The sequence below is a fragment of the Pan paniscus genome, chromosome 21 (genome assembly GCF_029289425.2).
Source record: "Pan paniscus chromosome 21, NHGRI_mPanPan1-v2.0_pri, whole genome shotgun sequence".
In the NCBI taxonomy this organism is placed as follows: Eukaryota; Metazoa; Chordata; class Mammalia; order Primates; family Hominidae; genus Pan; species Pan paniscus.
In genome coordinates this window covers 41,438,357-41,460,016 of record NC_073270.2, presented here as the reverse complement: position 1 = coordinate 41,460,016, position 21,660 = coordinate 41,438,357, and the positions used below count along the sequence as shown (strand labels likewise).

The window sequence follows — 21,660 nt, the reverse complement described above, 5'->3', positions numbered from 1 at the left end:
CCAGCCTGGGCAACAAGAGAGAAACTCTGTCTCAAAAAAAAAAAAAAAAAAAATTAGCTGGGCATGGTGGTGTGCACCTGTAGTCCCAGCTACTTGGGATGCTGAGGCAAGAGAATCACTTGAACCCAGGAGGCGAGGGTTGCAGTAAGCTGAGATTGCGCCACTGCTCTCCAGCCTGGTGACAGAGCAAGACTGTCCACAAAAAAAAAAGGGAACTGTATTTGTTCAGTCTACGATTTCGGTTCAAGGAATATTTTGTCAGGTGGTAGCATTGTGGGTGTTTTTTTTTTTTTTGAGACCCCCGGCTAGAAAGCATTTGCTTTTTTATTTTTATTTTTTATTTTTTGAGGTAGGGTTTCTCTTTGTCACCCAGGCTATAGTGCAGTGATGCAATCATGTCTCACTGCAGTTTCTAATGGCTGGTCATAAGCAATCCCACCCAGGTTAGCCTCCCGAGTAGCTGGGACTATAGGTGCAGCCACCATGCCCTGCTAATTTTTATATTTTTTTTTTGTAGAGACAATGTTTTGCCATGTTGCTCAGTTGGTCTGAAAATCCAGGGCCAAGCAATCTGCACGCTACTCCCGGCCTTAAAAGCTTTTGTGCCTGGCGTGGTGGCTCATGCCTGTAACAATAAGGTCAGGATATCAAGACCAGCCTGACCAACATGGTGAAACCCCATCTCTACTAAAAGTACAAAAATAGCCGGATGTAGTGGCGCGTGCGTGTAATCCCAGTTACTCGGGAAGAGAGGCAGGAGAATTGCTTGAACCCGTGAGATGGAGGTTGTGATGAGCCAAGATCACACCACTGCACTCCAGCCTGGGTGACAGAGCTAGACTGCGTTTCCAAAAAGAAAAAAAACTTTTGTGACAAATCTTACAGGTGGAGCGACCACCCCAACCCCCGTACATCCTGAGAGTGTCCAAAAAATGGAAAAGAGCGTGTTTAGGCTTACATCTTAAAGGATGACTTACAACCTTAATTGATATTTTGTAACAGAGATGATGTTAATAGACACTGTAACTAAATTTGTAAAGTAGAATTTGTAGAATCATTTGGGGTTTCACTTCAAGTTTGCCATTTGTGATTGTCAAACTTAATTTGACTTTACAATTACATGGTTGTGTTGTAAAGAATCATCCATTACACTGATTTTGGATCAGTCTGGCATTTGTGATTGGTCTGGTGATATGTTTTATGGCTATGATTAAACTGTCAGGCTTCTGGTTGACCCTTGTTTTAGAAAAATTACCCTTTTTGGGCCAGGCGTGGTGGCTGACGCCTACAATCCGAGTACTTTTGGAGGCCGAGGCGGGTGGATCACGAGATCAGGAGATGAAGACCATCCTGGCTAACACAGTGGAATCCCATGTCTACTAAAAATACAGAAAATTAGCCAGGCATGGTGGCACACACCTGTAGTCCCAGCTACTCGGGAGGCTGAGGCAGAAGAATTGCTTGAACCCTGGAGGTGGAGGTTGCAGTGAGCCGAGATTGCGCCACTGCACTCCAGCCTGAGTGACAGTGAGACTCCATCTCAAAAACAAAAAAAGAAAGAAAAATTACTTTTTTTTGAGATGGTAAGGCCAGTAGACTTCTGTGCTAATGCCATGTAAGATGTGATTACAAGAAACAGTAAACCTTAGTTTTTAGAAGGAATTGAGTTACATTGAATAGTTTTATGCACATTTTTTGTCAATAGATCTTACTGAAAATGGGCTTGGGTTGGCCGGGTGCGGTGCCTCATGCCTGTAATCCCAGCACTTTGGGAGGCCGAGGCGGGCACATCACCTGAGGTCAGAAGTTCGAGACCAGCCTGGCCAACATGGTGAAACCACATCTCTACTTAAAATACAAAAATTAGCTGGGTGTGGTGGCAGGCGCCTGTAGTCCCAGCTACTCAGGAGGCTGAGGCAGCAGAATTGCTTGAACTCAGGGAGGCGGAGGTTGCAGTGAGCCAAGATGGCGCCGTTGCACTCCAAGCCTGGGGGACAAGAGCAAGACTTCCTCTGAAAAAAAAAAAAAAAAAAAAATAGAAAATGGGTTTGGGAATTATGACAAACCAGTTTCACAGCTTACTCTGTTTACTGAACATGTTTGAGAATTATTTTAGGCCAGGCGTAGTGGCTCACACCTGTTATCCCACCTCTTTGGGAGGCCAAGGCAGGCGGATCATCTGAGGTCAGGAGTTGGAGACCAGCCTAGTTAACGTGGTGAAATGCCGTAGCTATGGGGGAGTTTAGGGCAAAAGGATTGCTTGAGCTCAGTAGTTCAAGACCAACTTGTGCAGCATAGCAAGACCTGGTTTCTAAAGATGAAAATATTGTTGTGGAGTTGGGAAAGGAGTGAGGGTACAGTATATACTGCTCAGGTGACAGGTACACTAAAATCTCAGAATTCACCATTAAAGAACTCATCTATGTAACCAAAACCCACCTGTACCTGAAAACCTGTTGAACTATATGAAGAAATAAAAAAGATAAAAATTATTTTAAAATCTGTTATGAAATTAATTTTATATGTTTTACTCCTATTAGAGAACCTATTGATAATTTAACTCCTGAGGAAAGAGATGCAAGGACAGTCTTCTGTATGCAGCTGGCGGCAAGAATTCGACCAAGGGATTTGGAAGAGTTTTTCTCTACAGTAGGAAAGGTAATCTTAACCTGTTTAGGGAGGTCAAGTAGGTAGAAATTGCAAGAGAAAACATGTAAACATCAAATACTTCATTTGATTTAGTAGCAGTATTTGTTTGTGGTAATGTTTCCATTTTGCCTCTTATAGTATTGGAGTTGATAAATGTTACTACAAATTTGTTCAAAGATAAAGATAGGATATAGGAATTGTCCTACAGATTTACTTTTTTAATTAAATTTTTAAAAATACCTTCATCCTTCAACAATGTCTCTTGAAATAATTCTACATGTGTTACAATGGATGGTTGCACAAACAACTGTGTTTTCTTTCTAGGTGCGAGATGTGAGGATGATTTCTGACAGAAATTCAAGACGTTCCAAAGGAATTGCTTATGTGGAGTTCGTCGATGTTAGCTCAGTGCCTCTAGCAATAGGATTAACTGGCCAACGAGTTTTAGGCGTGCCAATCATAGTACAGGCATCACAGGTAATTTTTTTGTTGGTTAAGAGTTTGATTATTGATGGTGTTGAAAGCCTCCTGTTGCATGGTATAGTGCTGTTGTGTTCTGTGACTGCTGCTCATTACGTTGAGTCGGATGTTTTCAGGACCTTTTTTTTTTTTTTAACTTTGCGTTTATGAACATTGATATAGTTTTCTCAAGACTGTCGTCCTGTCGTTTCTCCTTGTGTTTGAAATGTAATGATTTTGCCTTTTTTTTGTTTTGTTTTTGAGGTGGAGTCTCTCTCTGTCACCAGGCTGGAGTGCAATGGCATGATCGCTGCTCACTGCAACCTCCACCTCCCGGGTTCAAGCGATTCTCCTGCCTCAGCCTCCTGAATAGCTGGGATTACAGGAGCCTGCCACCACGTTCGGCTACTTTTTGTGTTTTTAGTAGAGATGGGGTTTCATCATGTTGGCCAGGCTAGTATTGAACTCCTGACCTCAGGTGATCCACCTGCCCCAGCCTTCCAAAGTGCTGAGATTATAGTTGTGAGCCACCACACCTGGCCTTGTTTTTGAGATAGGGTCTCACTTCTGTTGCCAGGGCTGGAGTGCAGTGAGATAATCACAGCTCACTGTAGCCTTGACCTGCTGGGCTCAAGCAGTCTTTTCTCCCCAGTCTCCTGAGTAGCTAGGTCTACAGGTGCGTGCCACCACTCCCAGCTAATTTTTAAATTTTTTAAGAAACAGGGTCTTGCCATGTTGCTCAGGCTGGTTTCAAACTGTCATGCTCAAGTGATCCTCTGGCCTGGGCCTCCTGAAGTGTTAGGATCACTTGAGCCGCACAGCACTTTGACAGCATTTAATATTTTAGTATTTTGGCTGGGCGCGATGGCTCATGCCTGTAATCCCAGCACTTTGAGAGGTCGAGGCGGGCGGATCACCTGAGGTCAGGAGTTCGAGACCAGCCTGGCCAACATGGTGAAACCTTGTCTCTACTAAAATGCAAAAATTAGCTGGGCATGGTGTCAGGCACTTGTAATCCCAGCTACTCAGGAGACCGAGGCAGGAGAATTGCTTAAACCCAGGAGGCAGAGGTTGCAGTGAGGCAAGATCACGCCATTGCACTGCAGCCTGGGCGACAAGAACCAAGACTGTGTCTCAAAAAGAAAAAAAGAGTTACTCAAATTATTTCCTATGTTGGAAGACAAACTTAGTGGCTGGGTGTGCATTGGCGGGACCCAGGGCTGAGAAGTAGCATATTAAGTGAGGTTTTTAATTCATGCAACAACCTGTTGTAGAGCAGTACTATCCAATATACTCTAGTTTGTTACAAGAGAAGCCTGTGTTAGAATGCAAATGGACAACTTTTCTTTTCTCTTTTTTTTTTTTTTTTTTTTGAGGCGATGTTGGTTATGGAGGGATGACAGCTGACTCAAAATGTTTGCTTGGTGGTACAGTTTTATGTTATGGCATATACACCTTATTTTATCACAACTACGTTCGGTTATACCAATCTCAAGAGTATTTTAGTGAATGTTGGTTTTGTCTAACAATTCCAGGAAGCATTTTTCTCTGTATTTAGTATCTGTGGTATCAGAATGCATCTTAAGATTGTTGTCAAGAATGTAGGTTCATGATTCATTTTAGGTGTGAAATGTAGCCTGCTTACTTTTTTTTTTTTTTTTCTTGAGACGGAGTCTCGCTCTGTCGCCCAGGCTGTAGTGCAGTGGGGCGATCTTAGCTCACTGCAAGCTCCGTCTCCCGGGTTCACGCCATTCTCCTGCCTCAGTCTCCCAAGCAGCCGAGACTACAGGTGCCTGCCACCACGCCCGGCTAATTTTTTTGTATTTTTAGTAGAGACGGGGTTTCACTGTGTTAACCAGGATGGTCTTGATCTCCAGACCTCGTGATCCGTCCGCCTCGGCCTCCCAAAGTGCTAGGATTACAGGCGTGAGACACTGCGCCCGGCCAGCCTGCTTACTTTATATGTGACTGGCATATGCTCTGAAAACATTCTAAAATAAGCAGGGTGTGATGTGGGGTGTGCTGTAGTCCCTGGCAGTCTCTAGTGGATGAGAAGGAAGGATGATCACTTAAGTTTAGGAGTTCAAGACCAGCTTGGGCAACATAGTGTGAGACTCTGTCTCAAAAAAAAAAAAAAAAAAACCTCTAAATAAACTCTTTTTTTAAATTTATTTTTATTTTTTTTATTTTTTTGAGACTGAGTCTCACTCTGTCACCCAGGCTGGAGTGCAGTGGTGTGATCTCATCTCACTGCAAGCTCTGCCTCCTGGGTTCATGCCATTCTCCTGCCTCAGCCTCCTGAGTAGCTGGGACTACAGGTGCCCACCACCGCACCCGGCTAATTTTTTCTATATTTGGTAGAGATGGTGTTTCACTGTGTTAGCCAGTATGGTCTCGATCTCTTGACGTCGTGATCTGGCTGCTTTAGCCTACTAAAGTGCTGGGATTACAGGTGTGAGCCATCGTGCCCAGCCAAAAACTGTACTCTTGAAGCTGTAACTCCCTAATTTCCTGCAGGCCCTTGGTAAAATGTTATCTACCTCCTCTTTCTGAATTTTGCATATTCTAGATGCCTCCTATTAAGTTGATATGTAGTATCTGACTTACGTAGGGTAGTATTTTTATCACTCTAAACTTTAACATTAGTTGTTATGCAAATGGAAGGTGTATGTCTTTAAACTGCTGTGTGTTATCTCTGTGTGACGTGTATTTTGTCTTCTAGGCAGAAAAAAACAGAGCTGCAGCAATGGCAAACAATTTACAAAAGGGAAGTGCTGGACCTATGAGGCTTTATGTGGGCTCATTACACTTCAACATAACTGAAGATATGCTTCGTGGGATCTTTGAGCCTTTTGGAAGAGTAAGTCCAGGTTCTTCAATGAATCTTCAGTAGGTTGTTGATCTGAGTATAACTACATAATTTCTGTATGTCTTGCTTTGTTATCTTTCTGTGAGATTAATATTAAGAGGATAAGGGCTGGTTTTATAAAAATTTCTGTGACAACATAGATTAAAATAGGTCACTTGATAGATTCTTAAGAGAATGTTACTGTTATTCATAATGCCATGTGAAATGCATAATGGGTATTAGAGTTAATAAAAAGTCCACATTGGCTGGGCATGGTGGCTCATGCCTGTAATCCCAGCTACTTGGGGTGCTGAGGCAGGAGGATGACATTAGCCCAGGATTTCAAGGTTGCAGTGAGCCATGATTATGCCACTTCACTCCACCTTGGGTAACAGTGTGATCCTGTGTCAAAAGAAAGAAAATTGTTAAATCATACGAAGACTATTATTTTTTAGTAGGATTTTTTTTAAAAGATTGTTTTTAAAAGAAAGTTGAATATCTTAAGATTCTTCTCTGTTGGCCGGGTGCGGTGGCTCACACCTGTAACCCCAGCATTTTGGGAGGGAGGCCGAGGTGGGCGGATTATGAGATCAAGACCATCCTGGCCAACATGGTAAAACCACGTCTCTGTTAAAAATACAAAAATTAGCTGGGCGTGGTGGTGCGTCTCTGTGTTCCCAGCTACTCGGGAGGCCGAGGCAGCAGAATTTCTTCCTTGAATATAGGAGGCAGAGGTTGCAGTGAGCTGAGATGGCACCACTGCACTCCAGCCTGGCGAGACTCTTAACTTTAAAAAGACTTTACTCTGTCTCCCTGGTTATGTGCTCAGTTCCAGGCCTTGGTAGCCTGATTAGATTTGCCCTTTTTCTGTCTGTTGAAATCTTCAGTGGGTGAATGCCCCTCTGGCAAGGCTGTTCTGCCTAACAGTATGTGACCCACTTCTGATCCACTCTGGTACTTTCTCCATTGACTTTTTGAGACAGAGTCTTATTCTGCTGCCCAGGCTGGAGTGCAGTGGCACAATCTCGCCTCGCTGCAAACTCCTCCTCTCAGTGTTCAAGCGATTCTCTTGCTTTAGCCTCCCGAGTAGTTGGGTTTACAGGTGCCTGTCATCATGCTCGACTAATTTTTTTTTTTTTTTTTAAGAGACAGGGCTTTACCATGTTGGCCAAGTTGGTCTCATACTCCTGACCTCAGGTGATCTGCTTCGGCCTCCTAAAGTGCTGGGATTACAGGTGTGAGCCACTGGACCTGGCCTCCATTGACTTTTCTATCAGTAACATGGATCTTAGGTGGAGGTTGACATGCCATTATGTGCTATATGGAGAAATGAAGTTCAGAGCAGTTGGGGCCACATGAGCTGTTACATGGCAAAGTGAGGAACCAACTTGATCTGCTTCACAGGCGCCACGAGGCCTTGTGTCTGGCATTGTGGTCTTGAGCTCAATTCAGAGCAGCTTGGCTTTTGTTCTAGAGGACTTTGTGCTATCTACCTAAACCAAGAGTGTCCAACTAGTTCTGTGTTGAGGAGAGAAAGTTGCCAAGACTGTCCTGTCACTGTGAGGAATGAACCTTTTCCACTCAATAATTTTAGCAAAAGGCATAAATTTAAAAGGAGCTAGATAGAACAAATAAAATTTAACTTTTAAAAGTATATTCACCGGCCAGGTGCAGTGGCTCACACCTGTAATCCCATCTCTTTGTTTGGGAGGCCGAGGCAGGTGGATCGCTTGAGGTCAGGAGTTTGAGACCAGCTTGGCCAACGTGGTAAAACCTTGTCTCTACTAAAAATAGAAAAATTAGGTGGGTGTGGTGGCGCATCCCTCTAATCCCAGCTACTTAGGAGGCTGAGGCAGGAGAGTCACTTGAACCCGGGTGGCAGAGATTGCAGTGAGCCGAGATCACGCCTGGATAACAGAGCCAGAGTGTCTCCGAAAGAAAAGAAAAAGAATAATCACGGATATTTGTGAAATCTGTGTACCATATAAAAATGAACATCAGGAAACAGTTGATATTTAAATTATTTTTATTACTCTAGAGTCTGATTTGTCAAACTATTTCTTAAATTTTGAGATGGGAGTTTCACTCCTTGCGCCTAGGCTGGAGTGCAATGGTGCAGTCTCGGCTCACTGCAACCTCCGCCTCCCGGGTTCAATTGATTCTCCTGCCTCAGCCTCCTGAGTAGCTGGGATTACAGGCTCTGACCACAACGCCCAGCTAATTTTTGGTGTGTTGGTCAGGTTGGTCTCGAACTCTTGACCTCAGGTGATCTACCCGCCTCGGTCTCCCAAAGTGTTGTCATTACAGGCGTGAGCCACTGCGCCCAGACCCATTTTAGGTTTTCAGTGCCATATGGTCTTGTTGCAAGTACTCAACTCTCCTCCAAACCAGCTGTAAGCTATTAAGAAATTGAGTATGGGCCAGGCACAGTGGCTCATGCCTGTGATCCCTGCACTTTTGGGGGCCGAGTCGGGTGGATCACTTGAGGTGAGGAGTTGGAGACCAGTCTGGCCAGCATGGTGAAACCTCTTCTCTACTAAAAATACAAAAATTAGCCGGTCTTGGGTGGCATATGCCTGTAGTTCCAGCTTACTCTGGAGGCTCAGACAGGAGAAAGATTTATAAAACAAGTCAAGCTGGAGTTGGTTCATGGGGTATATGTAGTTTACTTACCTTTGCCCCAGAACAATTAGTATGTATTAAGTGCCCAACTCCAGTAAACATAATGTAGCAGCTTTAATAAGAAGCCCTTTTTAAAGGTTTATTTTATTATTTTTTTTGGAGTCTGAGTCCTGCGCTGTCGCCCAGGCTGGAGTGCGGTAGCTCACTGCAACCTCTGCCTCCCAGGTTCAAGCAATTCTTCTACAGCTTCCCTAGCAGCTGGGATTATAGGTGCATGCCGCCATGCCTGGCTTTTTTTTTTTTTTTTTTTTTTTTGAGATGGAGTATCGCTCTTGTTGCCCAGGCTGGAGTGCAATGGCATGATCTCAGCTCACCATAACCCCCATCTCCCAGGTTCAAGCGATTCTCCTGCCTCAGCCTCCCAAGTAGCTGGGATTACAGGCATGCGCCACCACACCCTGCTAATTTTGTATTTTTAGTAGAGACAGGGTTTTTCTCCATGTTGGTCAGGCTGGTCTCAAACTCCCGACCTCTGGTGATTCGGCCTCCCAAAGTGATGGGATTACAGGCATGAGTCACCGAGCCCAACCTACTTTTTTGTGTTTTAGTAGAGACAGGGTTTCACCGTGGTGCCCAGGCTGGTCTCGAACTCCTGAGCTCAGATAGTCTGCCCACGTCAGCTCACACCTACAGGTGTGAGCCACCGAGCCCAGCCTAAATGTTTATATTGTTTACTTTTTGCTAGCTAATGCTCCTAGAATATCTTATCCCTATCATAGTCCCACTTCATCCACGACTACTCCTTTTCTAGAGGCAGCCCTTACCCGTTTTTTTGTTTTGTTTTGTTTTGTTTTTTATATCCTTCCATAGACTTTCTGTGGCTTAGCAAATACTAGCAAATAGGCGGGCGGATCACGAGGTCAGGAGATCAAGACCATCCTGGCAAACTCGGTGAAACCCCGTCTATACTAAAAATACAAAAAATTTAGCTGGGCGTGGTGGTGAGTGCCTGTAGTCCCAGCTACTCAGGAGGCTGAGGCAGGAGAATGGTGTGAACCCGGGAGGCAGAGCTCTCAGTGAGCCAAGATCACACCACTGCACTCCAGCCTGGGCCACAGAGCGAGACTCCGTCTCAAAAAAAAAAAAAGTTCCTTCCTTGTTTGAGACAGAGTCTCCCTCTGTGACTGAGGCTGGAGTGCAACAGCATGATGCAAGCTCACTGTGTAGCGTCCACCTCCTTAACATGCGATCCTCCTGCCTCCCAAAGTGCTCGGATTACAGACCTGAGCCAACCCACCTGGCTGGATGCTCTGTTTTAATTTTTCATACCTTTTTTTAAATGGACAGCTAAATCGGGAGATTGTGTTACAGTTCACTGATTGAACGTAAACTCAATGGTTTTTAGTTAGTACAATTCACAGAATTGTGCAGTTATTGCCAAATTCATTGTATATTGCCAAATTCATTCCATTTTTACGATTCTGTCTGTATAATTGGAAATTACTGCTTGGTGTTTTTAGCACAATGGGAAGGAAACGTTGATTTTGTTTCTACCTTCTAATGGTAATTTACGAAGGATTTCTGGTTTTCAGTGGTTTAGTATTGATATAAAAATTAATCTTAGGTTACAATCATAGTTTTTTTTCCTCCCCTCTGCTCCCCAGCGCATAATTTCTCGCTTGGGAAGTTTCTAGAGTTTTTTTGTTTTTTTTTTTTTTGAGACCAAGTCTCGCTCTGTTGTCCAGGCTGGAGTACAGTGGCGTGCTCTGGGGTCATTGCAACCTCTGCCTCCTGGGTTCAAGCAATTCTTCTGCTTCAGCATTCCAAGTAGCTGGGCGTACAGGCATGCGCCACCAAGCCCAGACAATTTTTGTATTTTTGGTGGAGACCTGATTTCGTCATGTTGGCCAGGCTGGTCCCAAACTCCTGACCTCAGGTGATCCGCCTCTCTCAACCTCCCAAAATGCTGGGATTACAGGCGCCGACCACCACGCCCAGCCTAATTTTTTTCATTTTAAATGTAAAATTATAGTTTCTAGACTTTAAAAAGACTTCTTGGTGATGAGGTTTTGTGATAAGTCTTCTATTTTGGAGGATGAGGAGACTGGTAGATTTTTAAAACCATGTCTCAGGGAATAAAGTAGTTTTGTACTCTGCTTTTAAGTTATAGTAATTATGCTTTTCAATTATAGATTGAAAGTATCCAGCTGATGATGGACAGTGAAACTGGTCGATCCAAGGGATATGGATTTATTACAGTGAGTAATTACCATAATTATATTACTTAGGGTTTTTTTTTTTTTTTTAACTACGTTTGCTATGTTGCTCAGATTAGTCTCCTCTAGCTCCTGGCCTTAAATGATGTCCCACCTTAGCCTTCCAAACTGCTGGGATTACAGGACTGAGCCTCTGTGTCCGATCAAAAAAGTTTTTTTCACAGCAAAGGGTAATATGCCCTTGTAACAAAAGGCAGGCACAGCTCACACGAATGTGAAAACCAAATCATCACACTTAGGTACTCCTAAAATTTTTTGATCCAAGTTGCATAGTAGAAGTACAATAATAGTTAATAATGGTGGGGAAGGTGGCATTTTAATATTTTCAAGTGCTTTAAATTAGTTTTTGTGGCCGTGCGCGGTGGCTTACGCCTGTAATCCCAGCACTTTGGGAGGCCGAGGCGGGTGGATCACCTGAGATTAGGAGTTCGAGACCAGCCTGGCCAACGTGGCGAAACCCCGTCTCTACTAAAAATACAAAAATTAGCTGAGCATGGTGGTGCTCAAATGTAATCCCACCTACTTGTGAGGCTGAGGCAGGAGAATTGCTTGAACCCAGGATATGGAGATTGCAGTGAGCCAAGATTGTGCTATTGCGCTGCAGTGCTCCAGCCTGGGCAACAGAGTAAGACTCTGCCTTGAAAAAAAATAAAACTATAAATAAATAAATATAAAATAATTTAAGAAAATAGGTTTATTAGGTTCTGCAGGCCATGCAAACATGACACTAACAGCTGCTCAGATTCTGTGGTGGCCTCAGGAAGCTGTTACTTCTGCTTCGCAAAGCCTTCACTTGTTATTGCTTGGAGGAGCAGGTGTGTCACTTGGAGAGAGGGAGAGGAAGAGAGAGGAAGACATCCTGTGAAGTAACAGAGCAAGGACCCTCGCCTATTAGCAGGGGGAGTGCACCAAGCCATTCATGAGGGATCTGCCTTGTCATACCTCTTGCTAAGTCACACTTTCCACAGTGGGGATCACATTTCAACCTGAGGTTTAGAGGGGACAAGGATCCAAATTATATTACTATGTTCCTATTTTCCTTTACTATGTGCTATATATACATATAGGGGTCAGCCAGCTATTCATATAATTGAATGTTTTATACGTTCATCTCTGATAACCTTTTGACACATTCTTAACAGTTAAATAAATGAAGGTCTGTTAACGATTCTTTTTTACTAAAGATCCTTTTTTTAATGTACATACCTCACAACCAAGACCAGAATTGTCTTGTCAAAAGTGTTTTTGGGCTGTGTGTGGTGGCTCATGCCTGTGATGCCAGCACTTTGGGAGGCTGAGAGCGGTAGATCACCTGAGGTCAGGAGATCAAGACCATCCTGGCCAACATGGTGCAACCTTGTCTCTACTAAAAATATAAAAAATTAACCGGGCGTGGTGGCGGGCGCCTATAATCCTAGCATCTAGGGAGGATGAGGAAGAATTGCCTAAACTTAGGAGGCAGAGGTTGCAATGAGCCGAGATGGTGCCACTTATGTATATGAAACTCATACATGGTGGAACTTTTTTCAGATGTGTGAGCTCTGTAACCTTTTAAGGTCCTGGAAACATAGTATTTTTAAAAGTACACTGTATATCTCTATCAGGAAATTAAAATTGTTAGCTTATATCTACATTTCAATAAAATGTAAGCCTGTTGCTATGTTGATAGCAAATCTGTTTAACTTACTGGTCATTAGGCTGTTACGTACGTCAATGAACTGGTGAAAGGAGAAAATTTATGAAACATAGCTCACCAATTTTATTTTTTTATTCTAGTAACTTTAGTGTGGATATTTTCCACCTTTTCTTTTTCTCCAGATAAGCCATTGTGGGTATATGTGTAAACCAAAATTTTATATATATGTAATTTATATCAAGTTACGTATTTATTTGCTTGTGTATGAAGTATTTATGTTTTATATATGAGGATTATATTGACTATTTTGTCCCTGGTCACATTTTTATTAGAAAAGTATTAAATTCTACCTCAGGTGGTCTGCCTGCCTCGGCCTCTCCAAGTGTTGAGATTACAGGTGTGAGCCACTGCACCCAGCCAGTTTTCACATTTTCTAACCACAATCCCCATGTTCTCAAATATAAAGCTGTCATTACTTGTAATATCTTTTATTTAAACTACCACATCAACAAGCCTAATTTGCATTAGCTAGCGTCGTCATCATGTATGTTGTGTTTGCTACTTACAGCTTGCAGTTTCTACCTTAGTATTCAGAAGTAATTATTGAATATGCTAAAAATATATTTATATTTTTAAGTATAGTTTGTATTTTAAAAATTAAAGCACTGTCTCCTGTCCTTGCCTCCCCTATCATGTAGTTTTCTGACTCAGAATGTGCCAAAAAGGCTTTGGAACAACTTAATGGATTTGAACTAGCAGGAAGACCAATGAAAGTTGGTCATGTTACTGAACGTACTGATGCTTCGAGTGCTAGTTCATTTTTGGACAGTGATGAACTGGAAAGGACTGGAATTGATTTGGGAACAACTGGTCGTCTTCAGTTAATGGCAAGACTTGCAGAGGGTAAGTGTTTCTTGCTATTACGAATGATTTACTGTGGGTATTGTAGTGGAAAAGAAAGGTAGCCATGTAAACTAAGAAAGGGAAAAAGATTTTATCTTATTTTGTAGTTGGTGTTATCCTTGGTCACACTGCATATTATTTCATAGATGATGTGCCTTGTATTAATGTATGGAAATCTATATTATGTGTTTTGAATGCCACAGTATAATTTGCAAGATTTCTTTTCCTTTATGTAATGTTTATATGTCATACTTAGGAATAAATTTAGTTGCAGCTATTATAATGTTACATGTTTTTCTTTTTGTAATTTCTTATTTTTTGATGCAGGGTCTGGCTCTGTTGCCCAATTTGGAGTGCAGTTGTGCGATCCTGGCTCACCGCAACCTCTGCCTCTTTGGCTGAAGCCATCCTCCCACCCTAATCTCTAAATAGCTGGGACTAACAGTTGCAAACCACCACCACCACGCCTGGCTAATTTCTGTGGTGTTTTTTTTTGTTTTTGTTTTTTGTTGTTGTTGGTTGGTTGGTTGGTTGTTTTTAAGAGATGGGGTTTCTGCCGGGTGCGGTAGCTTACAACTGTAATCCCAGCAGTTTGGGAGGCTGTGGCGGGTGGATCACCTAAGTTCAGGAGTTCGAGACCAGCCTGACCGGCACGGAGAAACCCTATCTCTGCTAAAAATAAAAAATTAGCCGGTCATGGTGGCGCATACCTGTAATCCCAGCTACTTAGGAGGCTGAGGCAGGAGAATCACTTGGACTTGGGAGGGGGAGGTTGCAGTGAGCCGAGATTGCGCCATTGCACTCCAGCCTGTGCAACAAGAGCCTGTGCAACAAGAGCGATACTCCATCTCAAAAAAAAAGAGTTTCACAATTGTTGCCCAGGTTGGTCTCGATCTCTGGGATTTAAGTGAACCACCTCCCTTGGCCTCCCAGAGTGCTAGCTAAGTTACAGGCGTCAACCACCACACTCGGCCCTCCTTGCAATTTATTTTAGTGAAGTGATCATGATATTAATGACCCAGGAAACTTCATTTCTCTGCTCTCAACATAGTAGGAACTTTAAGACTATTCTTTTACAGGTACAGGTTTGCAGATTCCGCCAGCAGCACAGCAAGCTCTACAGATGAGTGGCTCTTTGGCATTTGGTGCTGTGGCAGGTAGGAATTGAATCTTTTCTAATTTTAAATCGTTTTTTCATCTAATTCGAAAATTTTCCAAATTTTTACATTTAAAAGGACTTACTGAGAATTCAATTCATCAAGTACTTATAGCCTGTTAGTTTGTAGTCTTCTATTTAAGGAAGTGGAGACGTAGGGTAGAATTAACCATGCATCAAAATGAGTTGTCAGGACAGTTTTAAACCCTGCACCCTAGTTTTTAGTCGAAATTCATTGACATAAGTTTCTTTTAAAATATATCAGTTTTATTGAATACTACAAGGTGTATATTGTTTGATCGAAAAAATATTTATAATATTTGAATTCAGAAAATATCAGAGGCACTTAAAAAAGCTTTACTTAAAACTATTGTAGTAGTAAGAGTGTTGAGACAGTTATTTTTCTTTATAGTACATAAAAATTTAAGATCATGAATTGGGAGATGGAGCTTTTGGAGGCAACAGGAAAAGAAGGGTGAATTGACATTTTTACAATTATGTATAAAGGGATTTAGTTCATAAAACACTCATTCCCCTGTGCCCCCCAACCCCCCCCCTTTTCTTTCTTTCTTTTTTTTTTTTTTTTTTGGATAACGGTAGACTTGCTCTGTTGCCCAGGCTGGAGTGCAGTGGTGCAGTCTCGGCTCACTGCAACCTGTGCCTCCTGGGTTCAAGCAGTTCTCGTGCCTCAGCCTCCCGAGTAACAGGGATATTTTTAGTAGAGATGGGGTTATGTTGGCCAGGCTAGTCTTAAACACCTTATCTCAAGTGATCTGCCCACCTTGGCCTCCCAAAGTGCTGGGCTTACAGATGTGAGCCACTGCATTCGGCCCTCATTTCTTAATTTAATTACCTGTAACTTTTACATTGACCCAAATCTAGGAGATAGGATAGGATCTAATTTTGAAATGTCAAAGACGTGCTTTTAGAACATCATAAGAAGAACCCTTTGTTATTTTGTTGGTGGGGGATGGAGTCTCACTCTGTGGCTCAACCTCTTCCTCCTGGGTTCAAGGAATTCTGGTGCTTCAGCCTCCCACATAGCTGGGATCACAGACATTTCCCACCACACCCAGCTAATTTTTGTATTTTTAGTAGAGACCTGCCTGCCTTGACCTCCCAAAATCCTGGGTTACAGGCATGAGCCCCCTCACCTGGCTGGTCCTTTGACGTTATATATATATACGAAGTGAGACTGTAACTGAGAAAATATATTTTAGACCCTGGTAGTACCGCATCTGAAAGTACGAAGAGGTCCTGTGGTTGCTTCATGATTTTCTTCTAAATTGAAAGCTCAATATTCAATTAAAGTAGAAGACGACTTTTGTTTTTACATTTATTTTTTCACTGTTTTGCCTTCTTAGTGGTTGTTCTTAAGTGTGTGAGTACCTTTAGAAAACCTGCATTTGGTTTCATTTCCTTTCTATAAATTGTATGACTTATTTTGAAATTTGACAAGCAGTTACTCCCTAGAATTTCTGACAGCGAAGCCAGTTTATACTTACAAGAATCAGAACCAGTAAGGCATTTGTGTATTTAACAGTCATTTGATCCCTCCTCAAGTTATCTTTATTCCATTGGATTAACACATAATTTATTTTGAGCTTATAGTGTTAGCTATTCGATCCTTTACAGTGAATAATTGTCGATTGCTACTTGCTCTAATTGATAGTAAACTCATTACCTAGAGTTTATTGTTACAGTTTGAAAGGTTTTTTTTTTTAACCAGAAAACTGTTTACCTGTATTGCTTCTCATTGTTCATAATGTTCTTTGACAACTTAGAAAATTTTTAGTTCATGTTCTAGGTATTCCACTAAAGGGTGGTGAAAGATTTCTTCCTGCCTTCAGGGAATTGATACAGTGACAAAGGGGTCATTTATAGACAATTTTCTTACACCCTGGATGCTGTATCAGATACGTTGATTTGCTCTTAATATCTTCAGTTAACTGAAGATTATCCACTGTTAAATATCAGTTCTACCGTTAGCCTTTATTTCTTTTATTATGGATGAATGTACCTCTCGGGTTCTTTCTCATCGTGTAGTATATATTAAGATTGTTTGAATGTAGCCAGCTAAAATCCTAAAGCTCCATATGGATTCCTGACAATAGTGTCCCTACCCTTTATCTATGTATCTAGTTACATTCCCTTTTTTAGTGCTGGTGGTGGTAGAGATGATTTTAAAGATCATTGTTTTATTAGCCTTGCTATAAATTTCTTCTGCATTAATAACACTCATGTTTTAGGTGAATATCTGTGTAACTGGATATTTTTCTCCAGATGGTGGTCATTAAAATATTACATATAACTTGCTGAAATAAAATTGTTGAGTGTTTACTGTGTTTGAGGTGCTTGTCCCCTAAGTCTTTTAAAGCTATTGGGTGAAACTAGGGATGGGTCATCACTATATCCACATTATTTTATTCTGCCAGTTTGATAGGCCCTTTCTAAAATAGGTTAGAGTCCTTATCTTTATGAAAACCATGCTTTATTTTTCACTTTGTCACAAATGATACGACAAATCATTTTTGAAATTATGATTGGGTTGGTAGACAAAATAGCATGGATTTCTGATATCTATACATTTTTTCCCATTTTAGGAAAAAAAAGACATTCTGTTATTATTTAAAGTTTATTGACACTGTTCACATGGTCCTATCTTCAAGTTCCTTCAGTATACACCAGTTACATTTCTTCAGCTCCCTGAGATGCCAATTTTGAGCACCTAGGACCCAGGTATTTTATCCCAATATAACTTGGGCTGCAGATCCCTGTACATTTTTGCCCATGTTGCAAGAAACCCATATATGTGGTAATAAAGTGTTGCAGTTGAATCAAATTTTAATGAAAATCAGGTTACTGAATCAGAATTTTGATGTTGTATATTTCTATAAAAAGAACTTCAAGAGAGCATTATAGCACTGTGGCAGACTTACTGTTCAGACTTGCTACTGTTTCACTCTGTAGCAGCTTTCAGATGGCGTCCACTGTAGAAATCTAACGATTATATGAGAAAATATATTGGTCACATCCCTCTTATTTTTAATACTGATTAGATGTTTTCATTTTCCTAAACTTCATAGCTTTTAAGAAAACTCCAGAGATTTTTATTTCTGCCTTGCTAAATTTTTACACTAGGCCAGGAAATCAATAATCAAGTTGCCCCATTATGGGCTAGATTTGACAAGTTAAATCTTTGAAAAGTCCTTAAAAAAATAATATATGCATACTGTTGGAATGGTGTATTTCCCAATGGTGATGTTCTTCCTAAATTGGGAAATCATTGAAACTGTTACAGCTTTTTGATGTGCAGTATTTACAATTTTATAATATCCTTTTAAAGTGTTAAGTACTATGGCCACTAAAAATATAAATACTTGTATTTCCCAAGTACTTGGAATTGAATTCTCAAGATCAGGGTTTTTCACTCATTTTCTGACCGGTGTGCTTCCCTTTCCCCATTTCCCATTATTCCCAGCTGTATAGTAGTGTAGTGAAAATCACTTGAGATGTGGAAGAGTAGTCTAGTCTAGGAAGAGAGAGGGAAAAGTAAGTTTCCCAGGATAAGAGGGGGAAAAAAAGGCCCCAAAGCCTTCTCAATGAGGAATGGGGAAGGAGGTTTTGCTGCCAGGTTTTACTAAGTGCATTTGAATAAACCCTGCTATTGTAGTCCTCTTTTATTAATGCTTTCCTGACATTTACCCTGTTAGTTGAGGCTCTTCATTGTTCCTGCACTGAGCTGTAGAATTCTCTTTTGTTATAGATTTGCAAACAAGACTTTCCCAGCAGACTGAAGGTGAGTTGAAGTGTTCATATTTTTTATTTTTGTCTTTGAAATAGAATTAAATGTAGTAAGACAGTTTTCTATATTTATTGTCATATTTTTATACCAGTAATTTGGACCGAATTTTGACACAGTGACACATAGTGGTATATTCATAGTAATCTGTCTGTATTTCAGAAGACCTAACCCAAATTAATGGACTTAAAAAAAATCAAAATAACAATTTTTTTTTTTTGCTTTAGTTTGCTTAAAATTTTCAACCTTGTTTTTGATTTATGCCTGCCTGTGTGTTCTAAGTGTTGATAAGTTGCATATAGAAGTCAGGAAATGAAGTATTCTCTTATTAACGAGTAGGCAAGTATTTTAGAACCTGGGATCTGGAAGTTGTCTTAGTATAAAGTTGTGAATCATGCTATAAAACTCACCTTTTTTTGCTTAAGACATAGTACTCAGTGATTTATTTAAGCCAGTACCAAGCATAAGAGGTTTCTACATACTTAAATTACATGCACATTTCAGAGAAACCATTCATTAAGTAGGCTATGATTTCTTGTTTTTAGTTATCACTAAATCTCTGTTGCTTGACATGAGCATTTTGCTGTTAATGTAAGTTCTATATCTTTTGTAGGAGTATGCTTAATGTTTAGGGAAATGATTATGAGAAAGATATGTCATGTTCCATCACAGTCAAGAATTAAATTTTTTCACAAACAAGATGCTTCTAATCAGTGCTGTTTTAAGAGATTTTTAAAAGATTTTCCTAGATTTACTGTGTTCTGCATTGATCTAGCTTGAACGTGAATGTTTGTATAGTACGTTTTCTTAATATTTTTTAGTATTCATAGTATATAATCATACTAAACTTGAGAAACTGGAAGAATCAAGTCTTCCTCAGTTCTATTTAGACTTTCTAGTTTTTTTTAAGGATACTTCCATATCTTCTGTAAGCTACACAGTGAGCTTCATTTTTGCACAGTTATAATACACTCTCGAATCTTTAACTTTTTTCCAGCAGAATTTGACATGTTATATTAAAATTTTGTTTTATTTAAAATAAAACTTGATGAAAGAAAAAACTTATATGTTACAGAGAAGCTAAAGCACCTGTAATGCTACCAGAAAGTTATCATTTATGATATATTTCATGCACAGCTCTAATTTCTCGGTGTAATATTTCTGATACTTTAAGTGATCGTTTATTTTAATTACCGTAATTTCTAATGCACTGTTTTATCCTTAGCTTTGTTTGTTATTATGTTTTGGAATGAAATTTGGTCAGATAATATGATTACGGTGAGTTCTGTAACAGCTACTGGTAATATTTTTGTAAATCACGTGAAAGCATTGGAGCAACTGTCTTGGAAAATGCTCTTTAAACTTCAAACCCCAGTATGTTTTGGTAGTAGTGGATATTACACATATATGCTGCTCTTTTCAGTGTTCTTTTATTGTGCGAAAACATTTTTAAAACATTTGATTTATTAATAGGATTTATTTTTAATAGGATTTATTTTTCTAGGACATTGTCTTTAAACACTTGGATGATTTTATATGTCTTTTAATTCTTTTATAATTTGTAGATTTAAAAAACTTCGTGGGCAGAAAGCGAAGAAATAGGAAAGGATATAGATTTATTTGGCATTTCAAAGGAGTTTGTTTTATTATCCCCTCTTATTTGGGTATAAACTCAAATCTATTTTATCCTTCATCTGTTTGGATTGATGTGTATTGAGATTTTGTCTAATTGAACTGATTTTGATAACACATAAAGTTTAATTTCCCTGTTAAAATAGGACTCCCAAATTTCTGAATGTCTGTTTCACGTATTAGGTTACCTCAGTTTTCTGGCACCTAAAAGCTACTGATAACATGCATTAGTAGCAATATTAAATAAGGTAAAATAACTCCAGTGACATCCTAGTTACATGTTTGGGGTGGGTTTTTGGTTTCGTTTTAAAGTATTTATGAGGGATACTTTCATGCATTTTCCATGAAACTAATTTTTCTCTTTCTTTTTTTAGCTTCAGCTTTAGCTGCAGCTGCCTCTGTTCAGCCACTTGCAACACAATGTTTCCAACTCTCTAACATGTTTAACCCTCAAACGTAAGTAATGGACTTTATTCTTGATATTTCCTATCAAGGCATCAATAGAGTTGTTTTATATATTTCTCTTTTTTTTTTTTTTTTTTAAGATGGAGTTTCGCTCTTGTTGTCTAGGCTGGAGTGCAATGGCGCGATCTTGGCTTACTGCAACCTCCGCCTCCTGGGTTCAAGCGATTCTCCTGCCTCAGCCTTCGGAGTGGCTGGGATTACAGGCATGCGCCACCACACCTGGCTAATTTTGTAGTTTTAGTAGAGATGGGGTTTCACCATGTTGGTCAGGCTGGTCTCAAACTCCCGACCTGAGGTGATCCGCCCACCTTAGCCTACCAAAGTGCTGGGATTACAGGCATGAGCCACCGGGCCCGGCCTGGTATTTCCATATTTCATTTGAAACTGCATAGTTTTGATCCTTTTAAAATAATTTTTCGGCCAGGCGCGGAAACTATGCCTAGCTAGTGATTAGGATGCTAATAACTATTAGCATTAGAATGCTAGTAACTATCCCTAGCTAGTGATTAGAATGCTATTTTTTAACTCTTCTCATTGGTTTTATAAATCTTATTTATAATATAGTACATCCAATCAAAATGTAGATTTTTGTTTCGATTTCAATAAGTTACATTTCATATAATGACAATTGTATGACTGTTTCATCCAAAGAGTCTTGAATTCTTTTGTTTTCCCAGTACCAAATTTACTTTAGTTTTATCTATGAAATGGTGATAAACTTTCGTTGTAAGTATCATTTGATAGCATTGAAGTATTTAACTTTTTTTGTTGGAGCCAGAGTCTCACTCTAGGTTGGAGTATAGTGGCGCCACCGGCTCTATCTTAGCTCACTGCAACCTCCATCTCCCAGGTTTAAGCAGTTCTCATGCCTTTCGAGTAGCTGGGATTACAGGTGCACACCACCACGCCCAACTACTTTTGTGTTGTTAGTAGAGACAGGGTTTTGCCGTGTTGGCCAGGCTGGTCTCGAACTCCTGACCTTAAGTGATCTGCTCGCTTCAGCATCCGAAAGTGCTGGGATTACAGGCGTGTGCCATGATGCCTGGCTGATTTTTGTATTTTTATAGTAGAGCTGGGGTTTCGCCATGTTGGCCAGGCTGGTCTTGAACTCCTGACCTCAAGTGATGTGCCCCCCTCAGCTTCCCAAAGTGCTGAAATTACAGGCATGAGCTGCTGCGCCTGGCCCATTTAACTATTTAAAAGTCACTTTCA

General features: G+C 40.5%; 1 protein-coding gene and 1 pseudogene across 9 annotated transcripts in view; one reads left to right on the top strand and one right to left on the bottom strand.

Moving 5' to 3' along the window:
- RBM39 (RNA binding motif protein 39) overlaps nucleotides 1-21,660 on the top strand; it is a 38,600-nt gene that overhangs the window by 14,648 nt on the left and 2,292 nt on the right. For 7 of the 9 annotated variants that reach the window (XM_008957242.3, XM_034947350.2, XM_063600812.1 and 4 more), the window contains 8 exons: nucleotides 2,541-2,658; nucleotides 2,974-3,126; nucleotides 5,831-5,968; nucleotides 10,771-10,836; nucleotides 13,189-13,393; nucleotides 14,473-14,550; nucleotides 18,298-18,348; nucleotides 20,358-20,439. In XM_008957242.3, coding sequence (XP_008955490.1) covers nucleotides 2,541-2,658; nucleotides 2,974-3,126; nucleotides 5,831-5,968; nucleotides 10,771-10,836; nucleotides 13,189-13,393; nucleotides 14,473-14,550; nucleotides 18,298-18,348; nucleotides 20,358-20,439 — 891 coding nt within the window. The remainder of the gene's footprint in view (nucleotides 1-2,540; nucleotides 2,659-2,973; nucleotides 3,127-5,830; nucleotides 5,969-10,770; nucleotides 10,837-13,188; nucleotides 13,394-14,472; nucleotides 14,551-18,297; nucleotides 18,349-20,357; nucleotides 20,440-21,660) is intronic. The other 2 variants (XM_034947351.2, XM_008957243.4) reach the window with 1 other exon arrangement.
- LOC112438038 (small nucleolar RNA U13) lies at nucleotides 11,011-11,108 on the bottom strand (annotated as a pseudogene).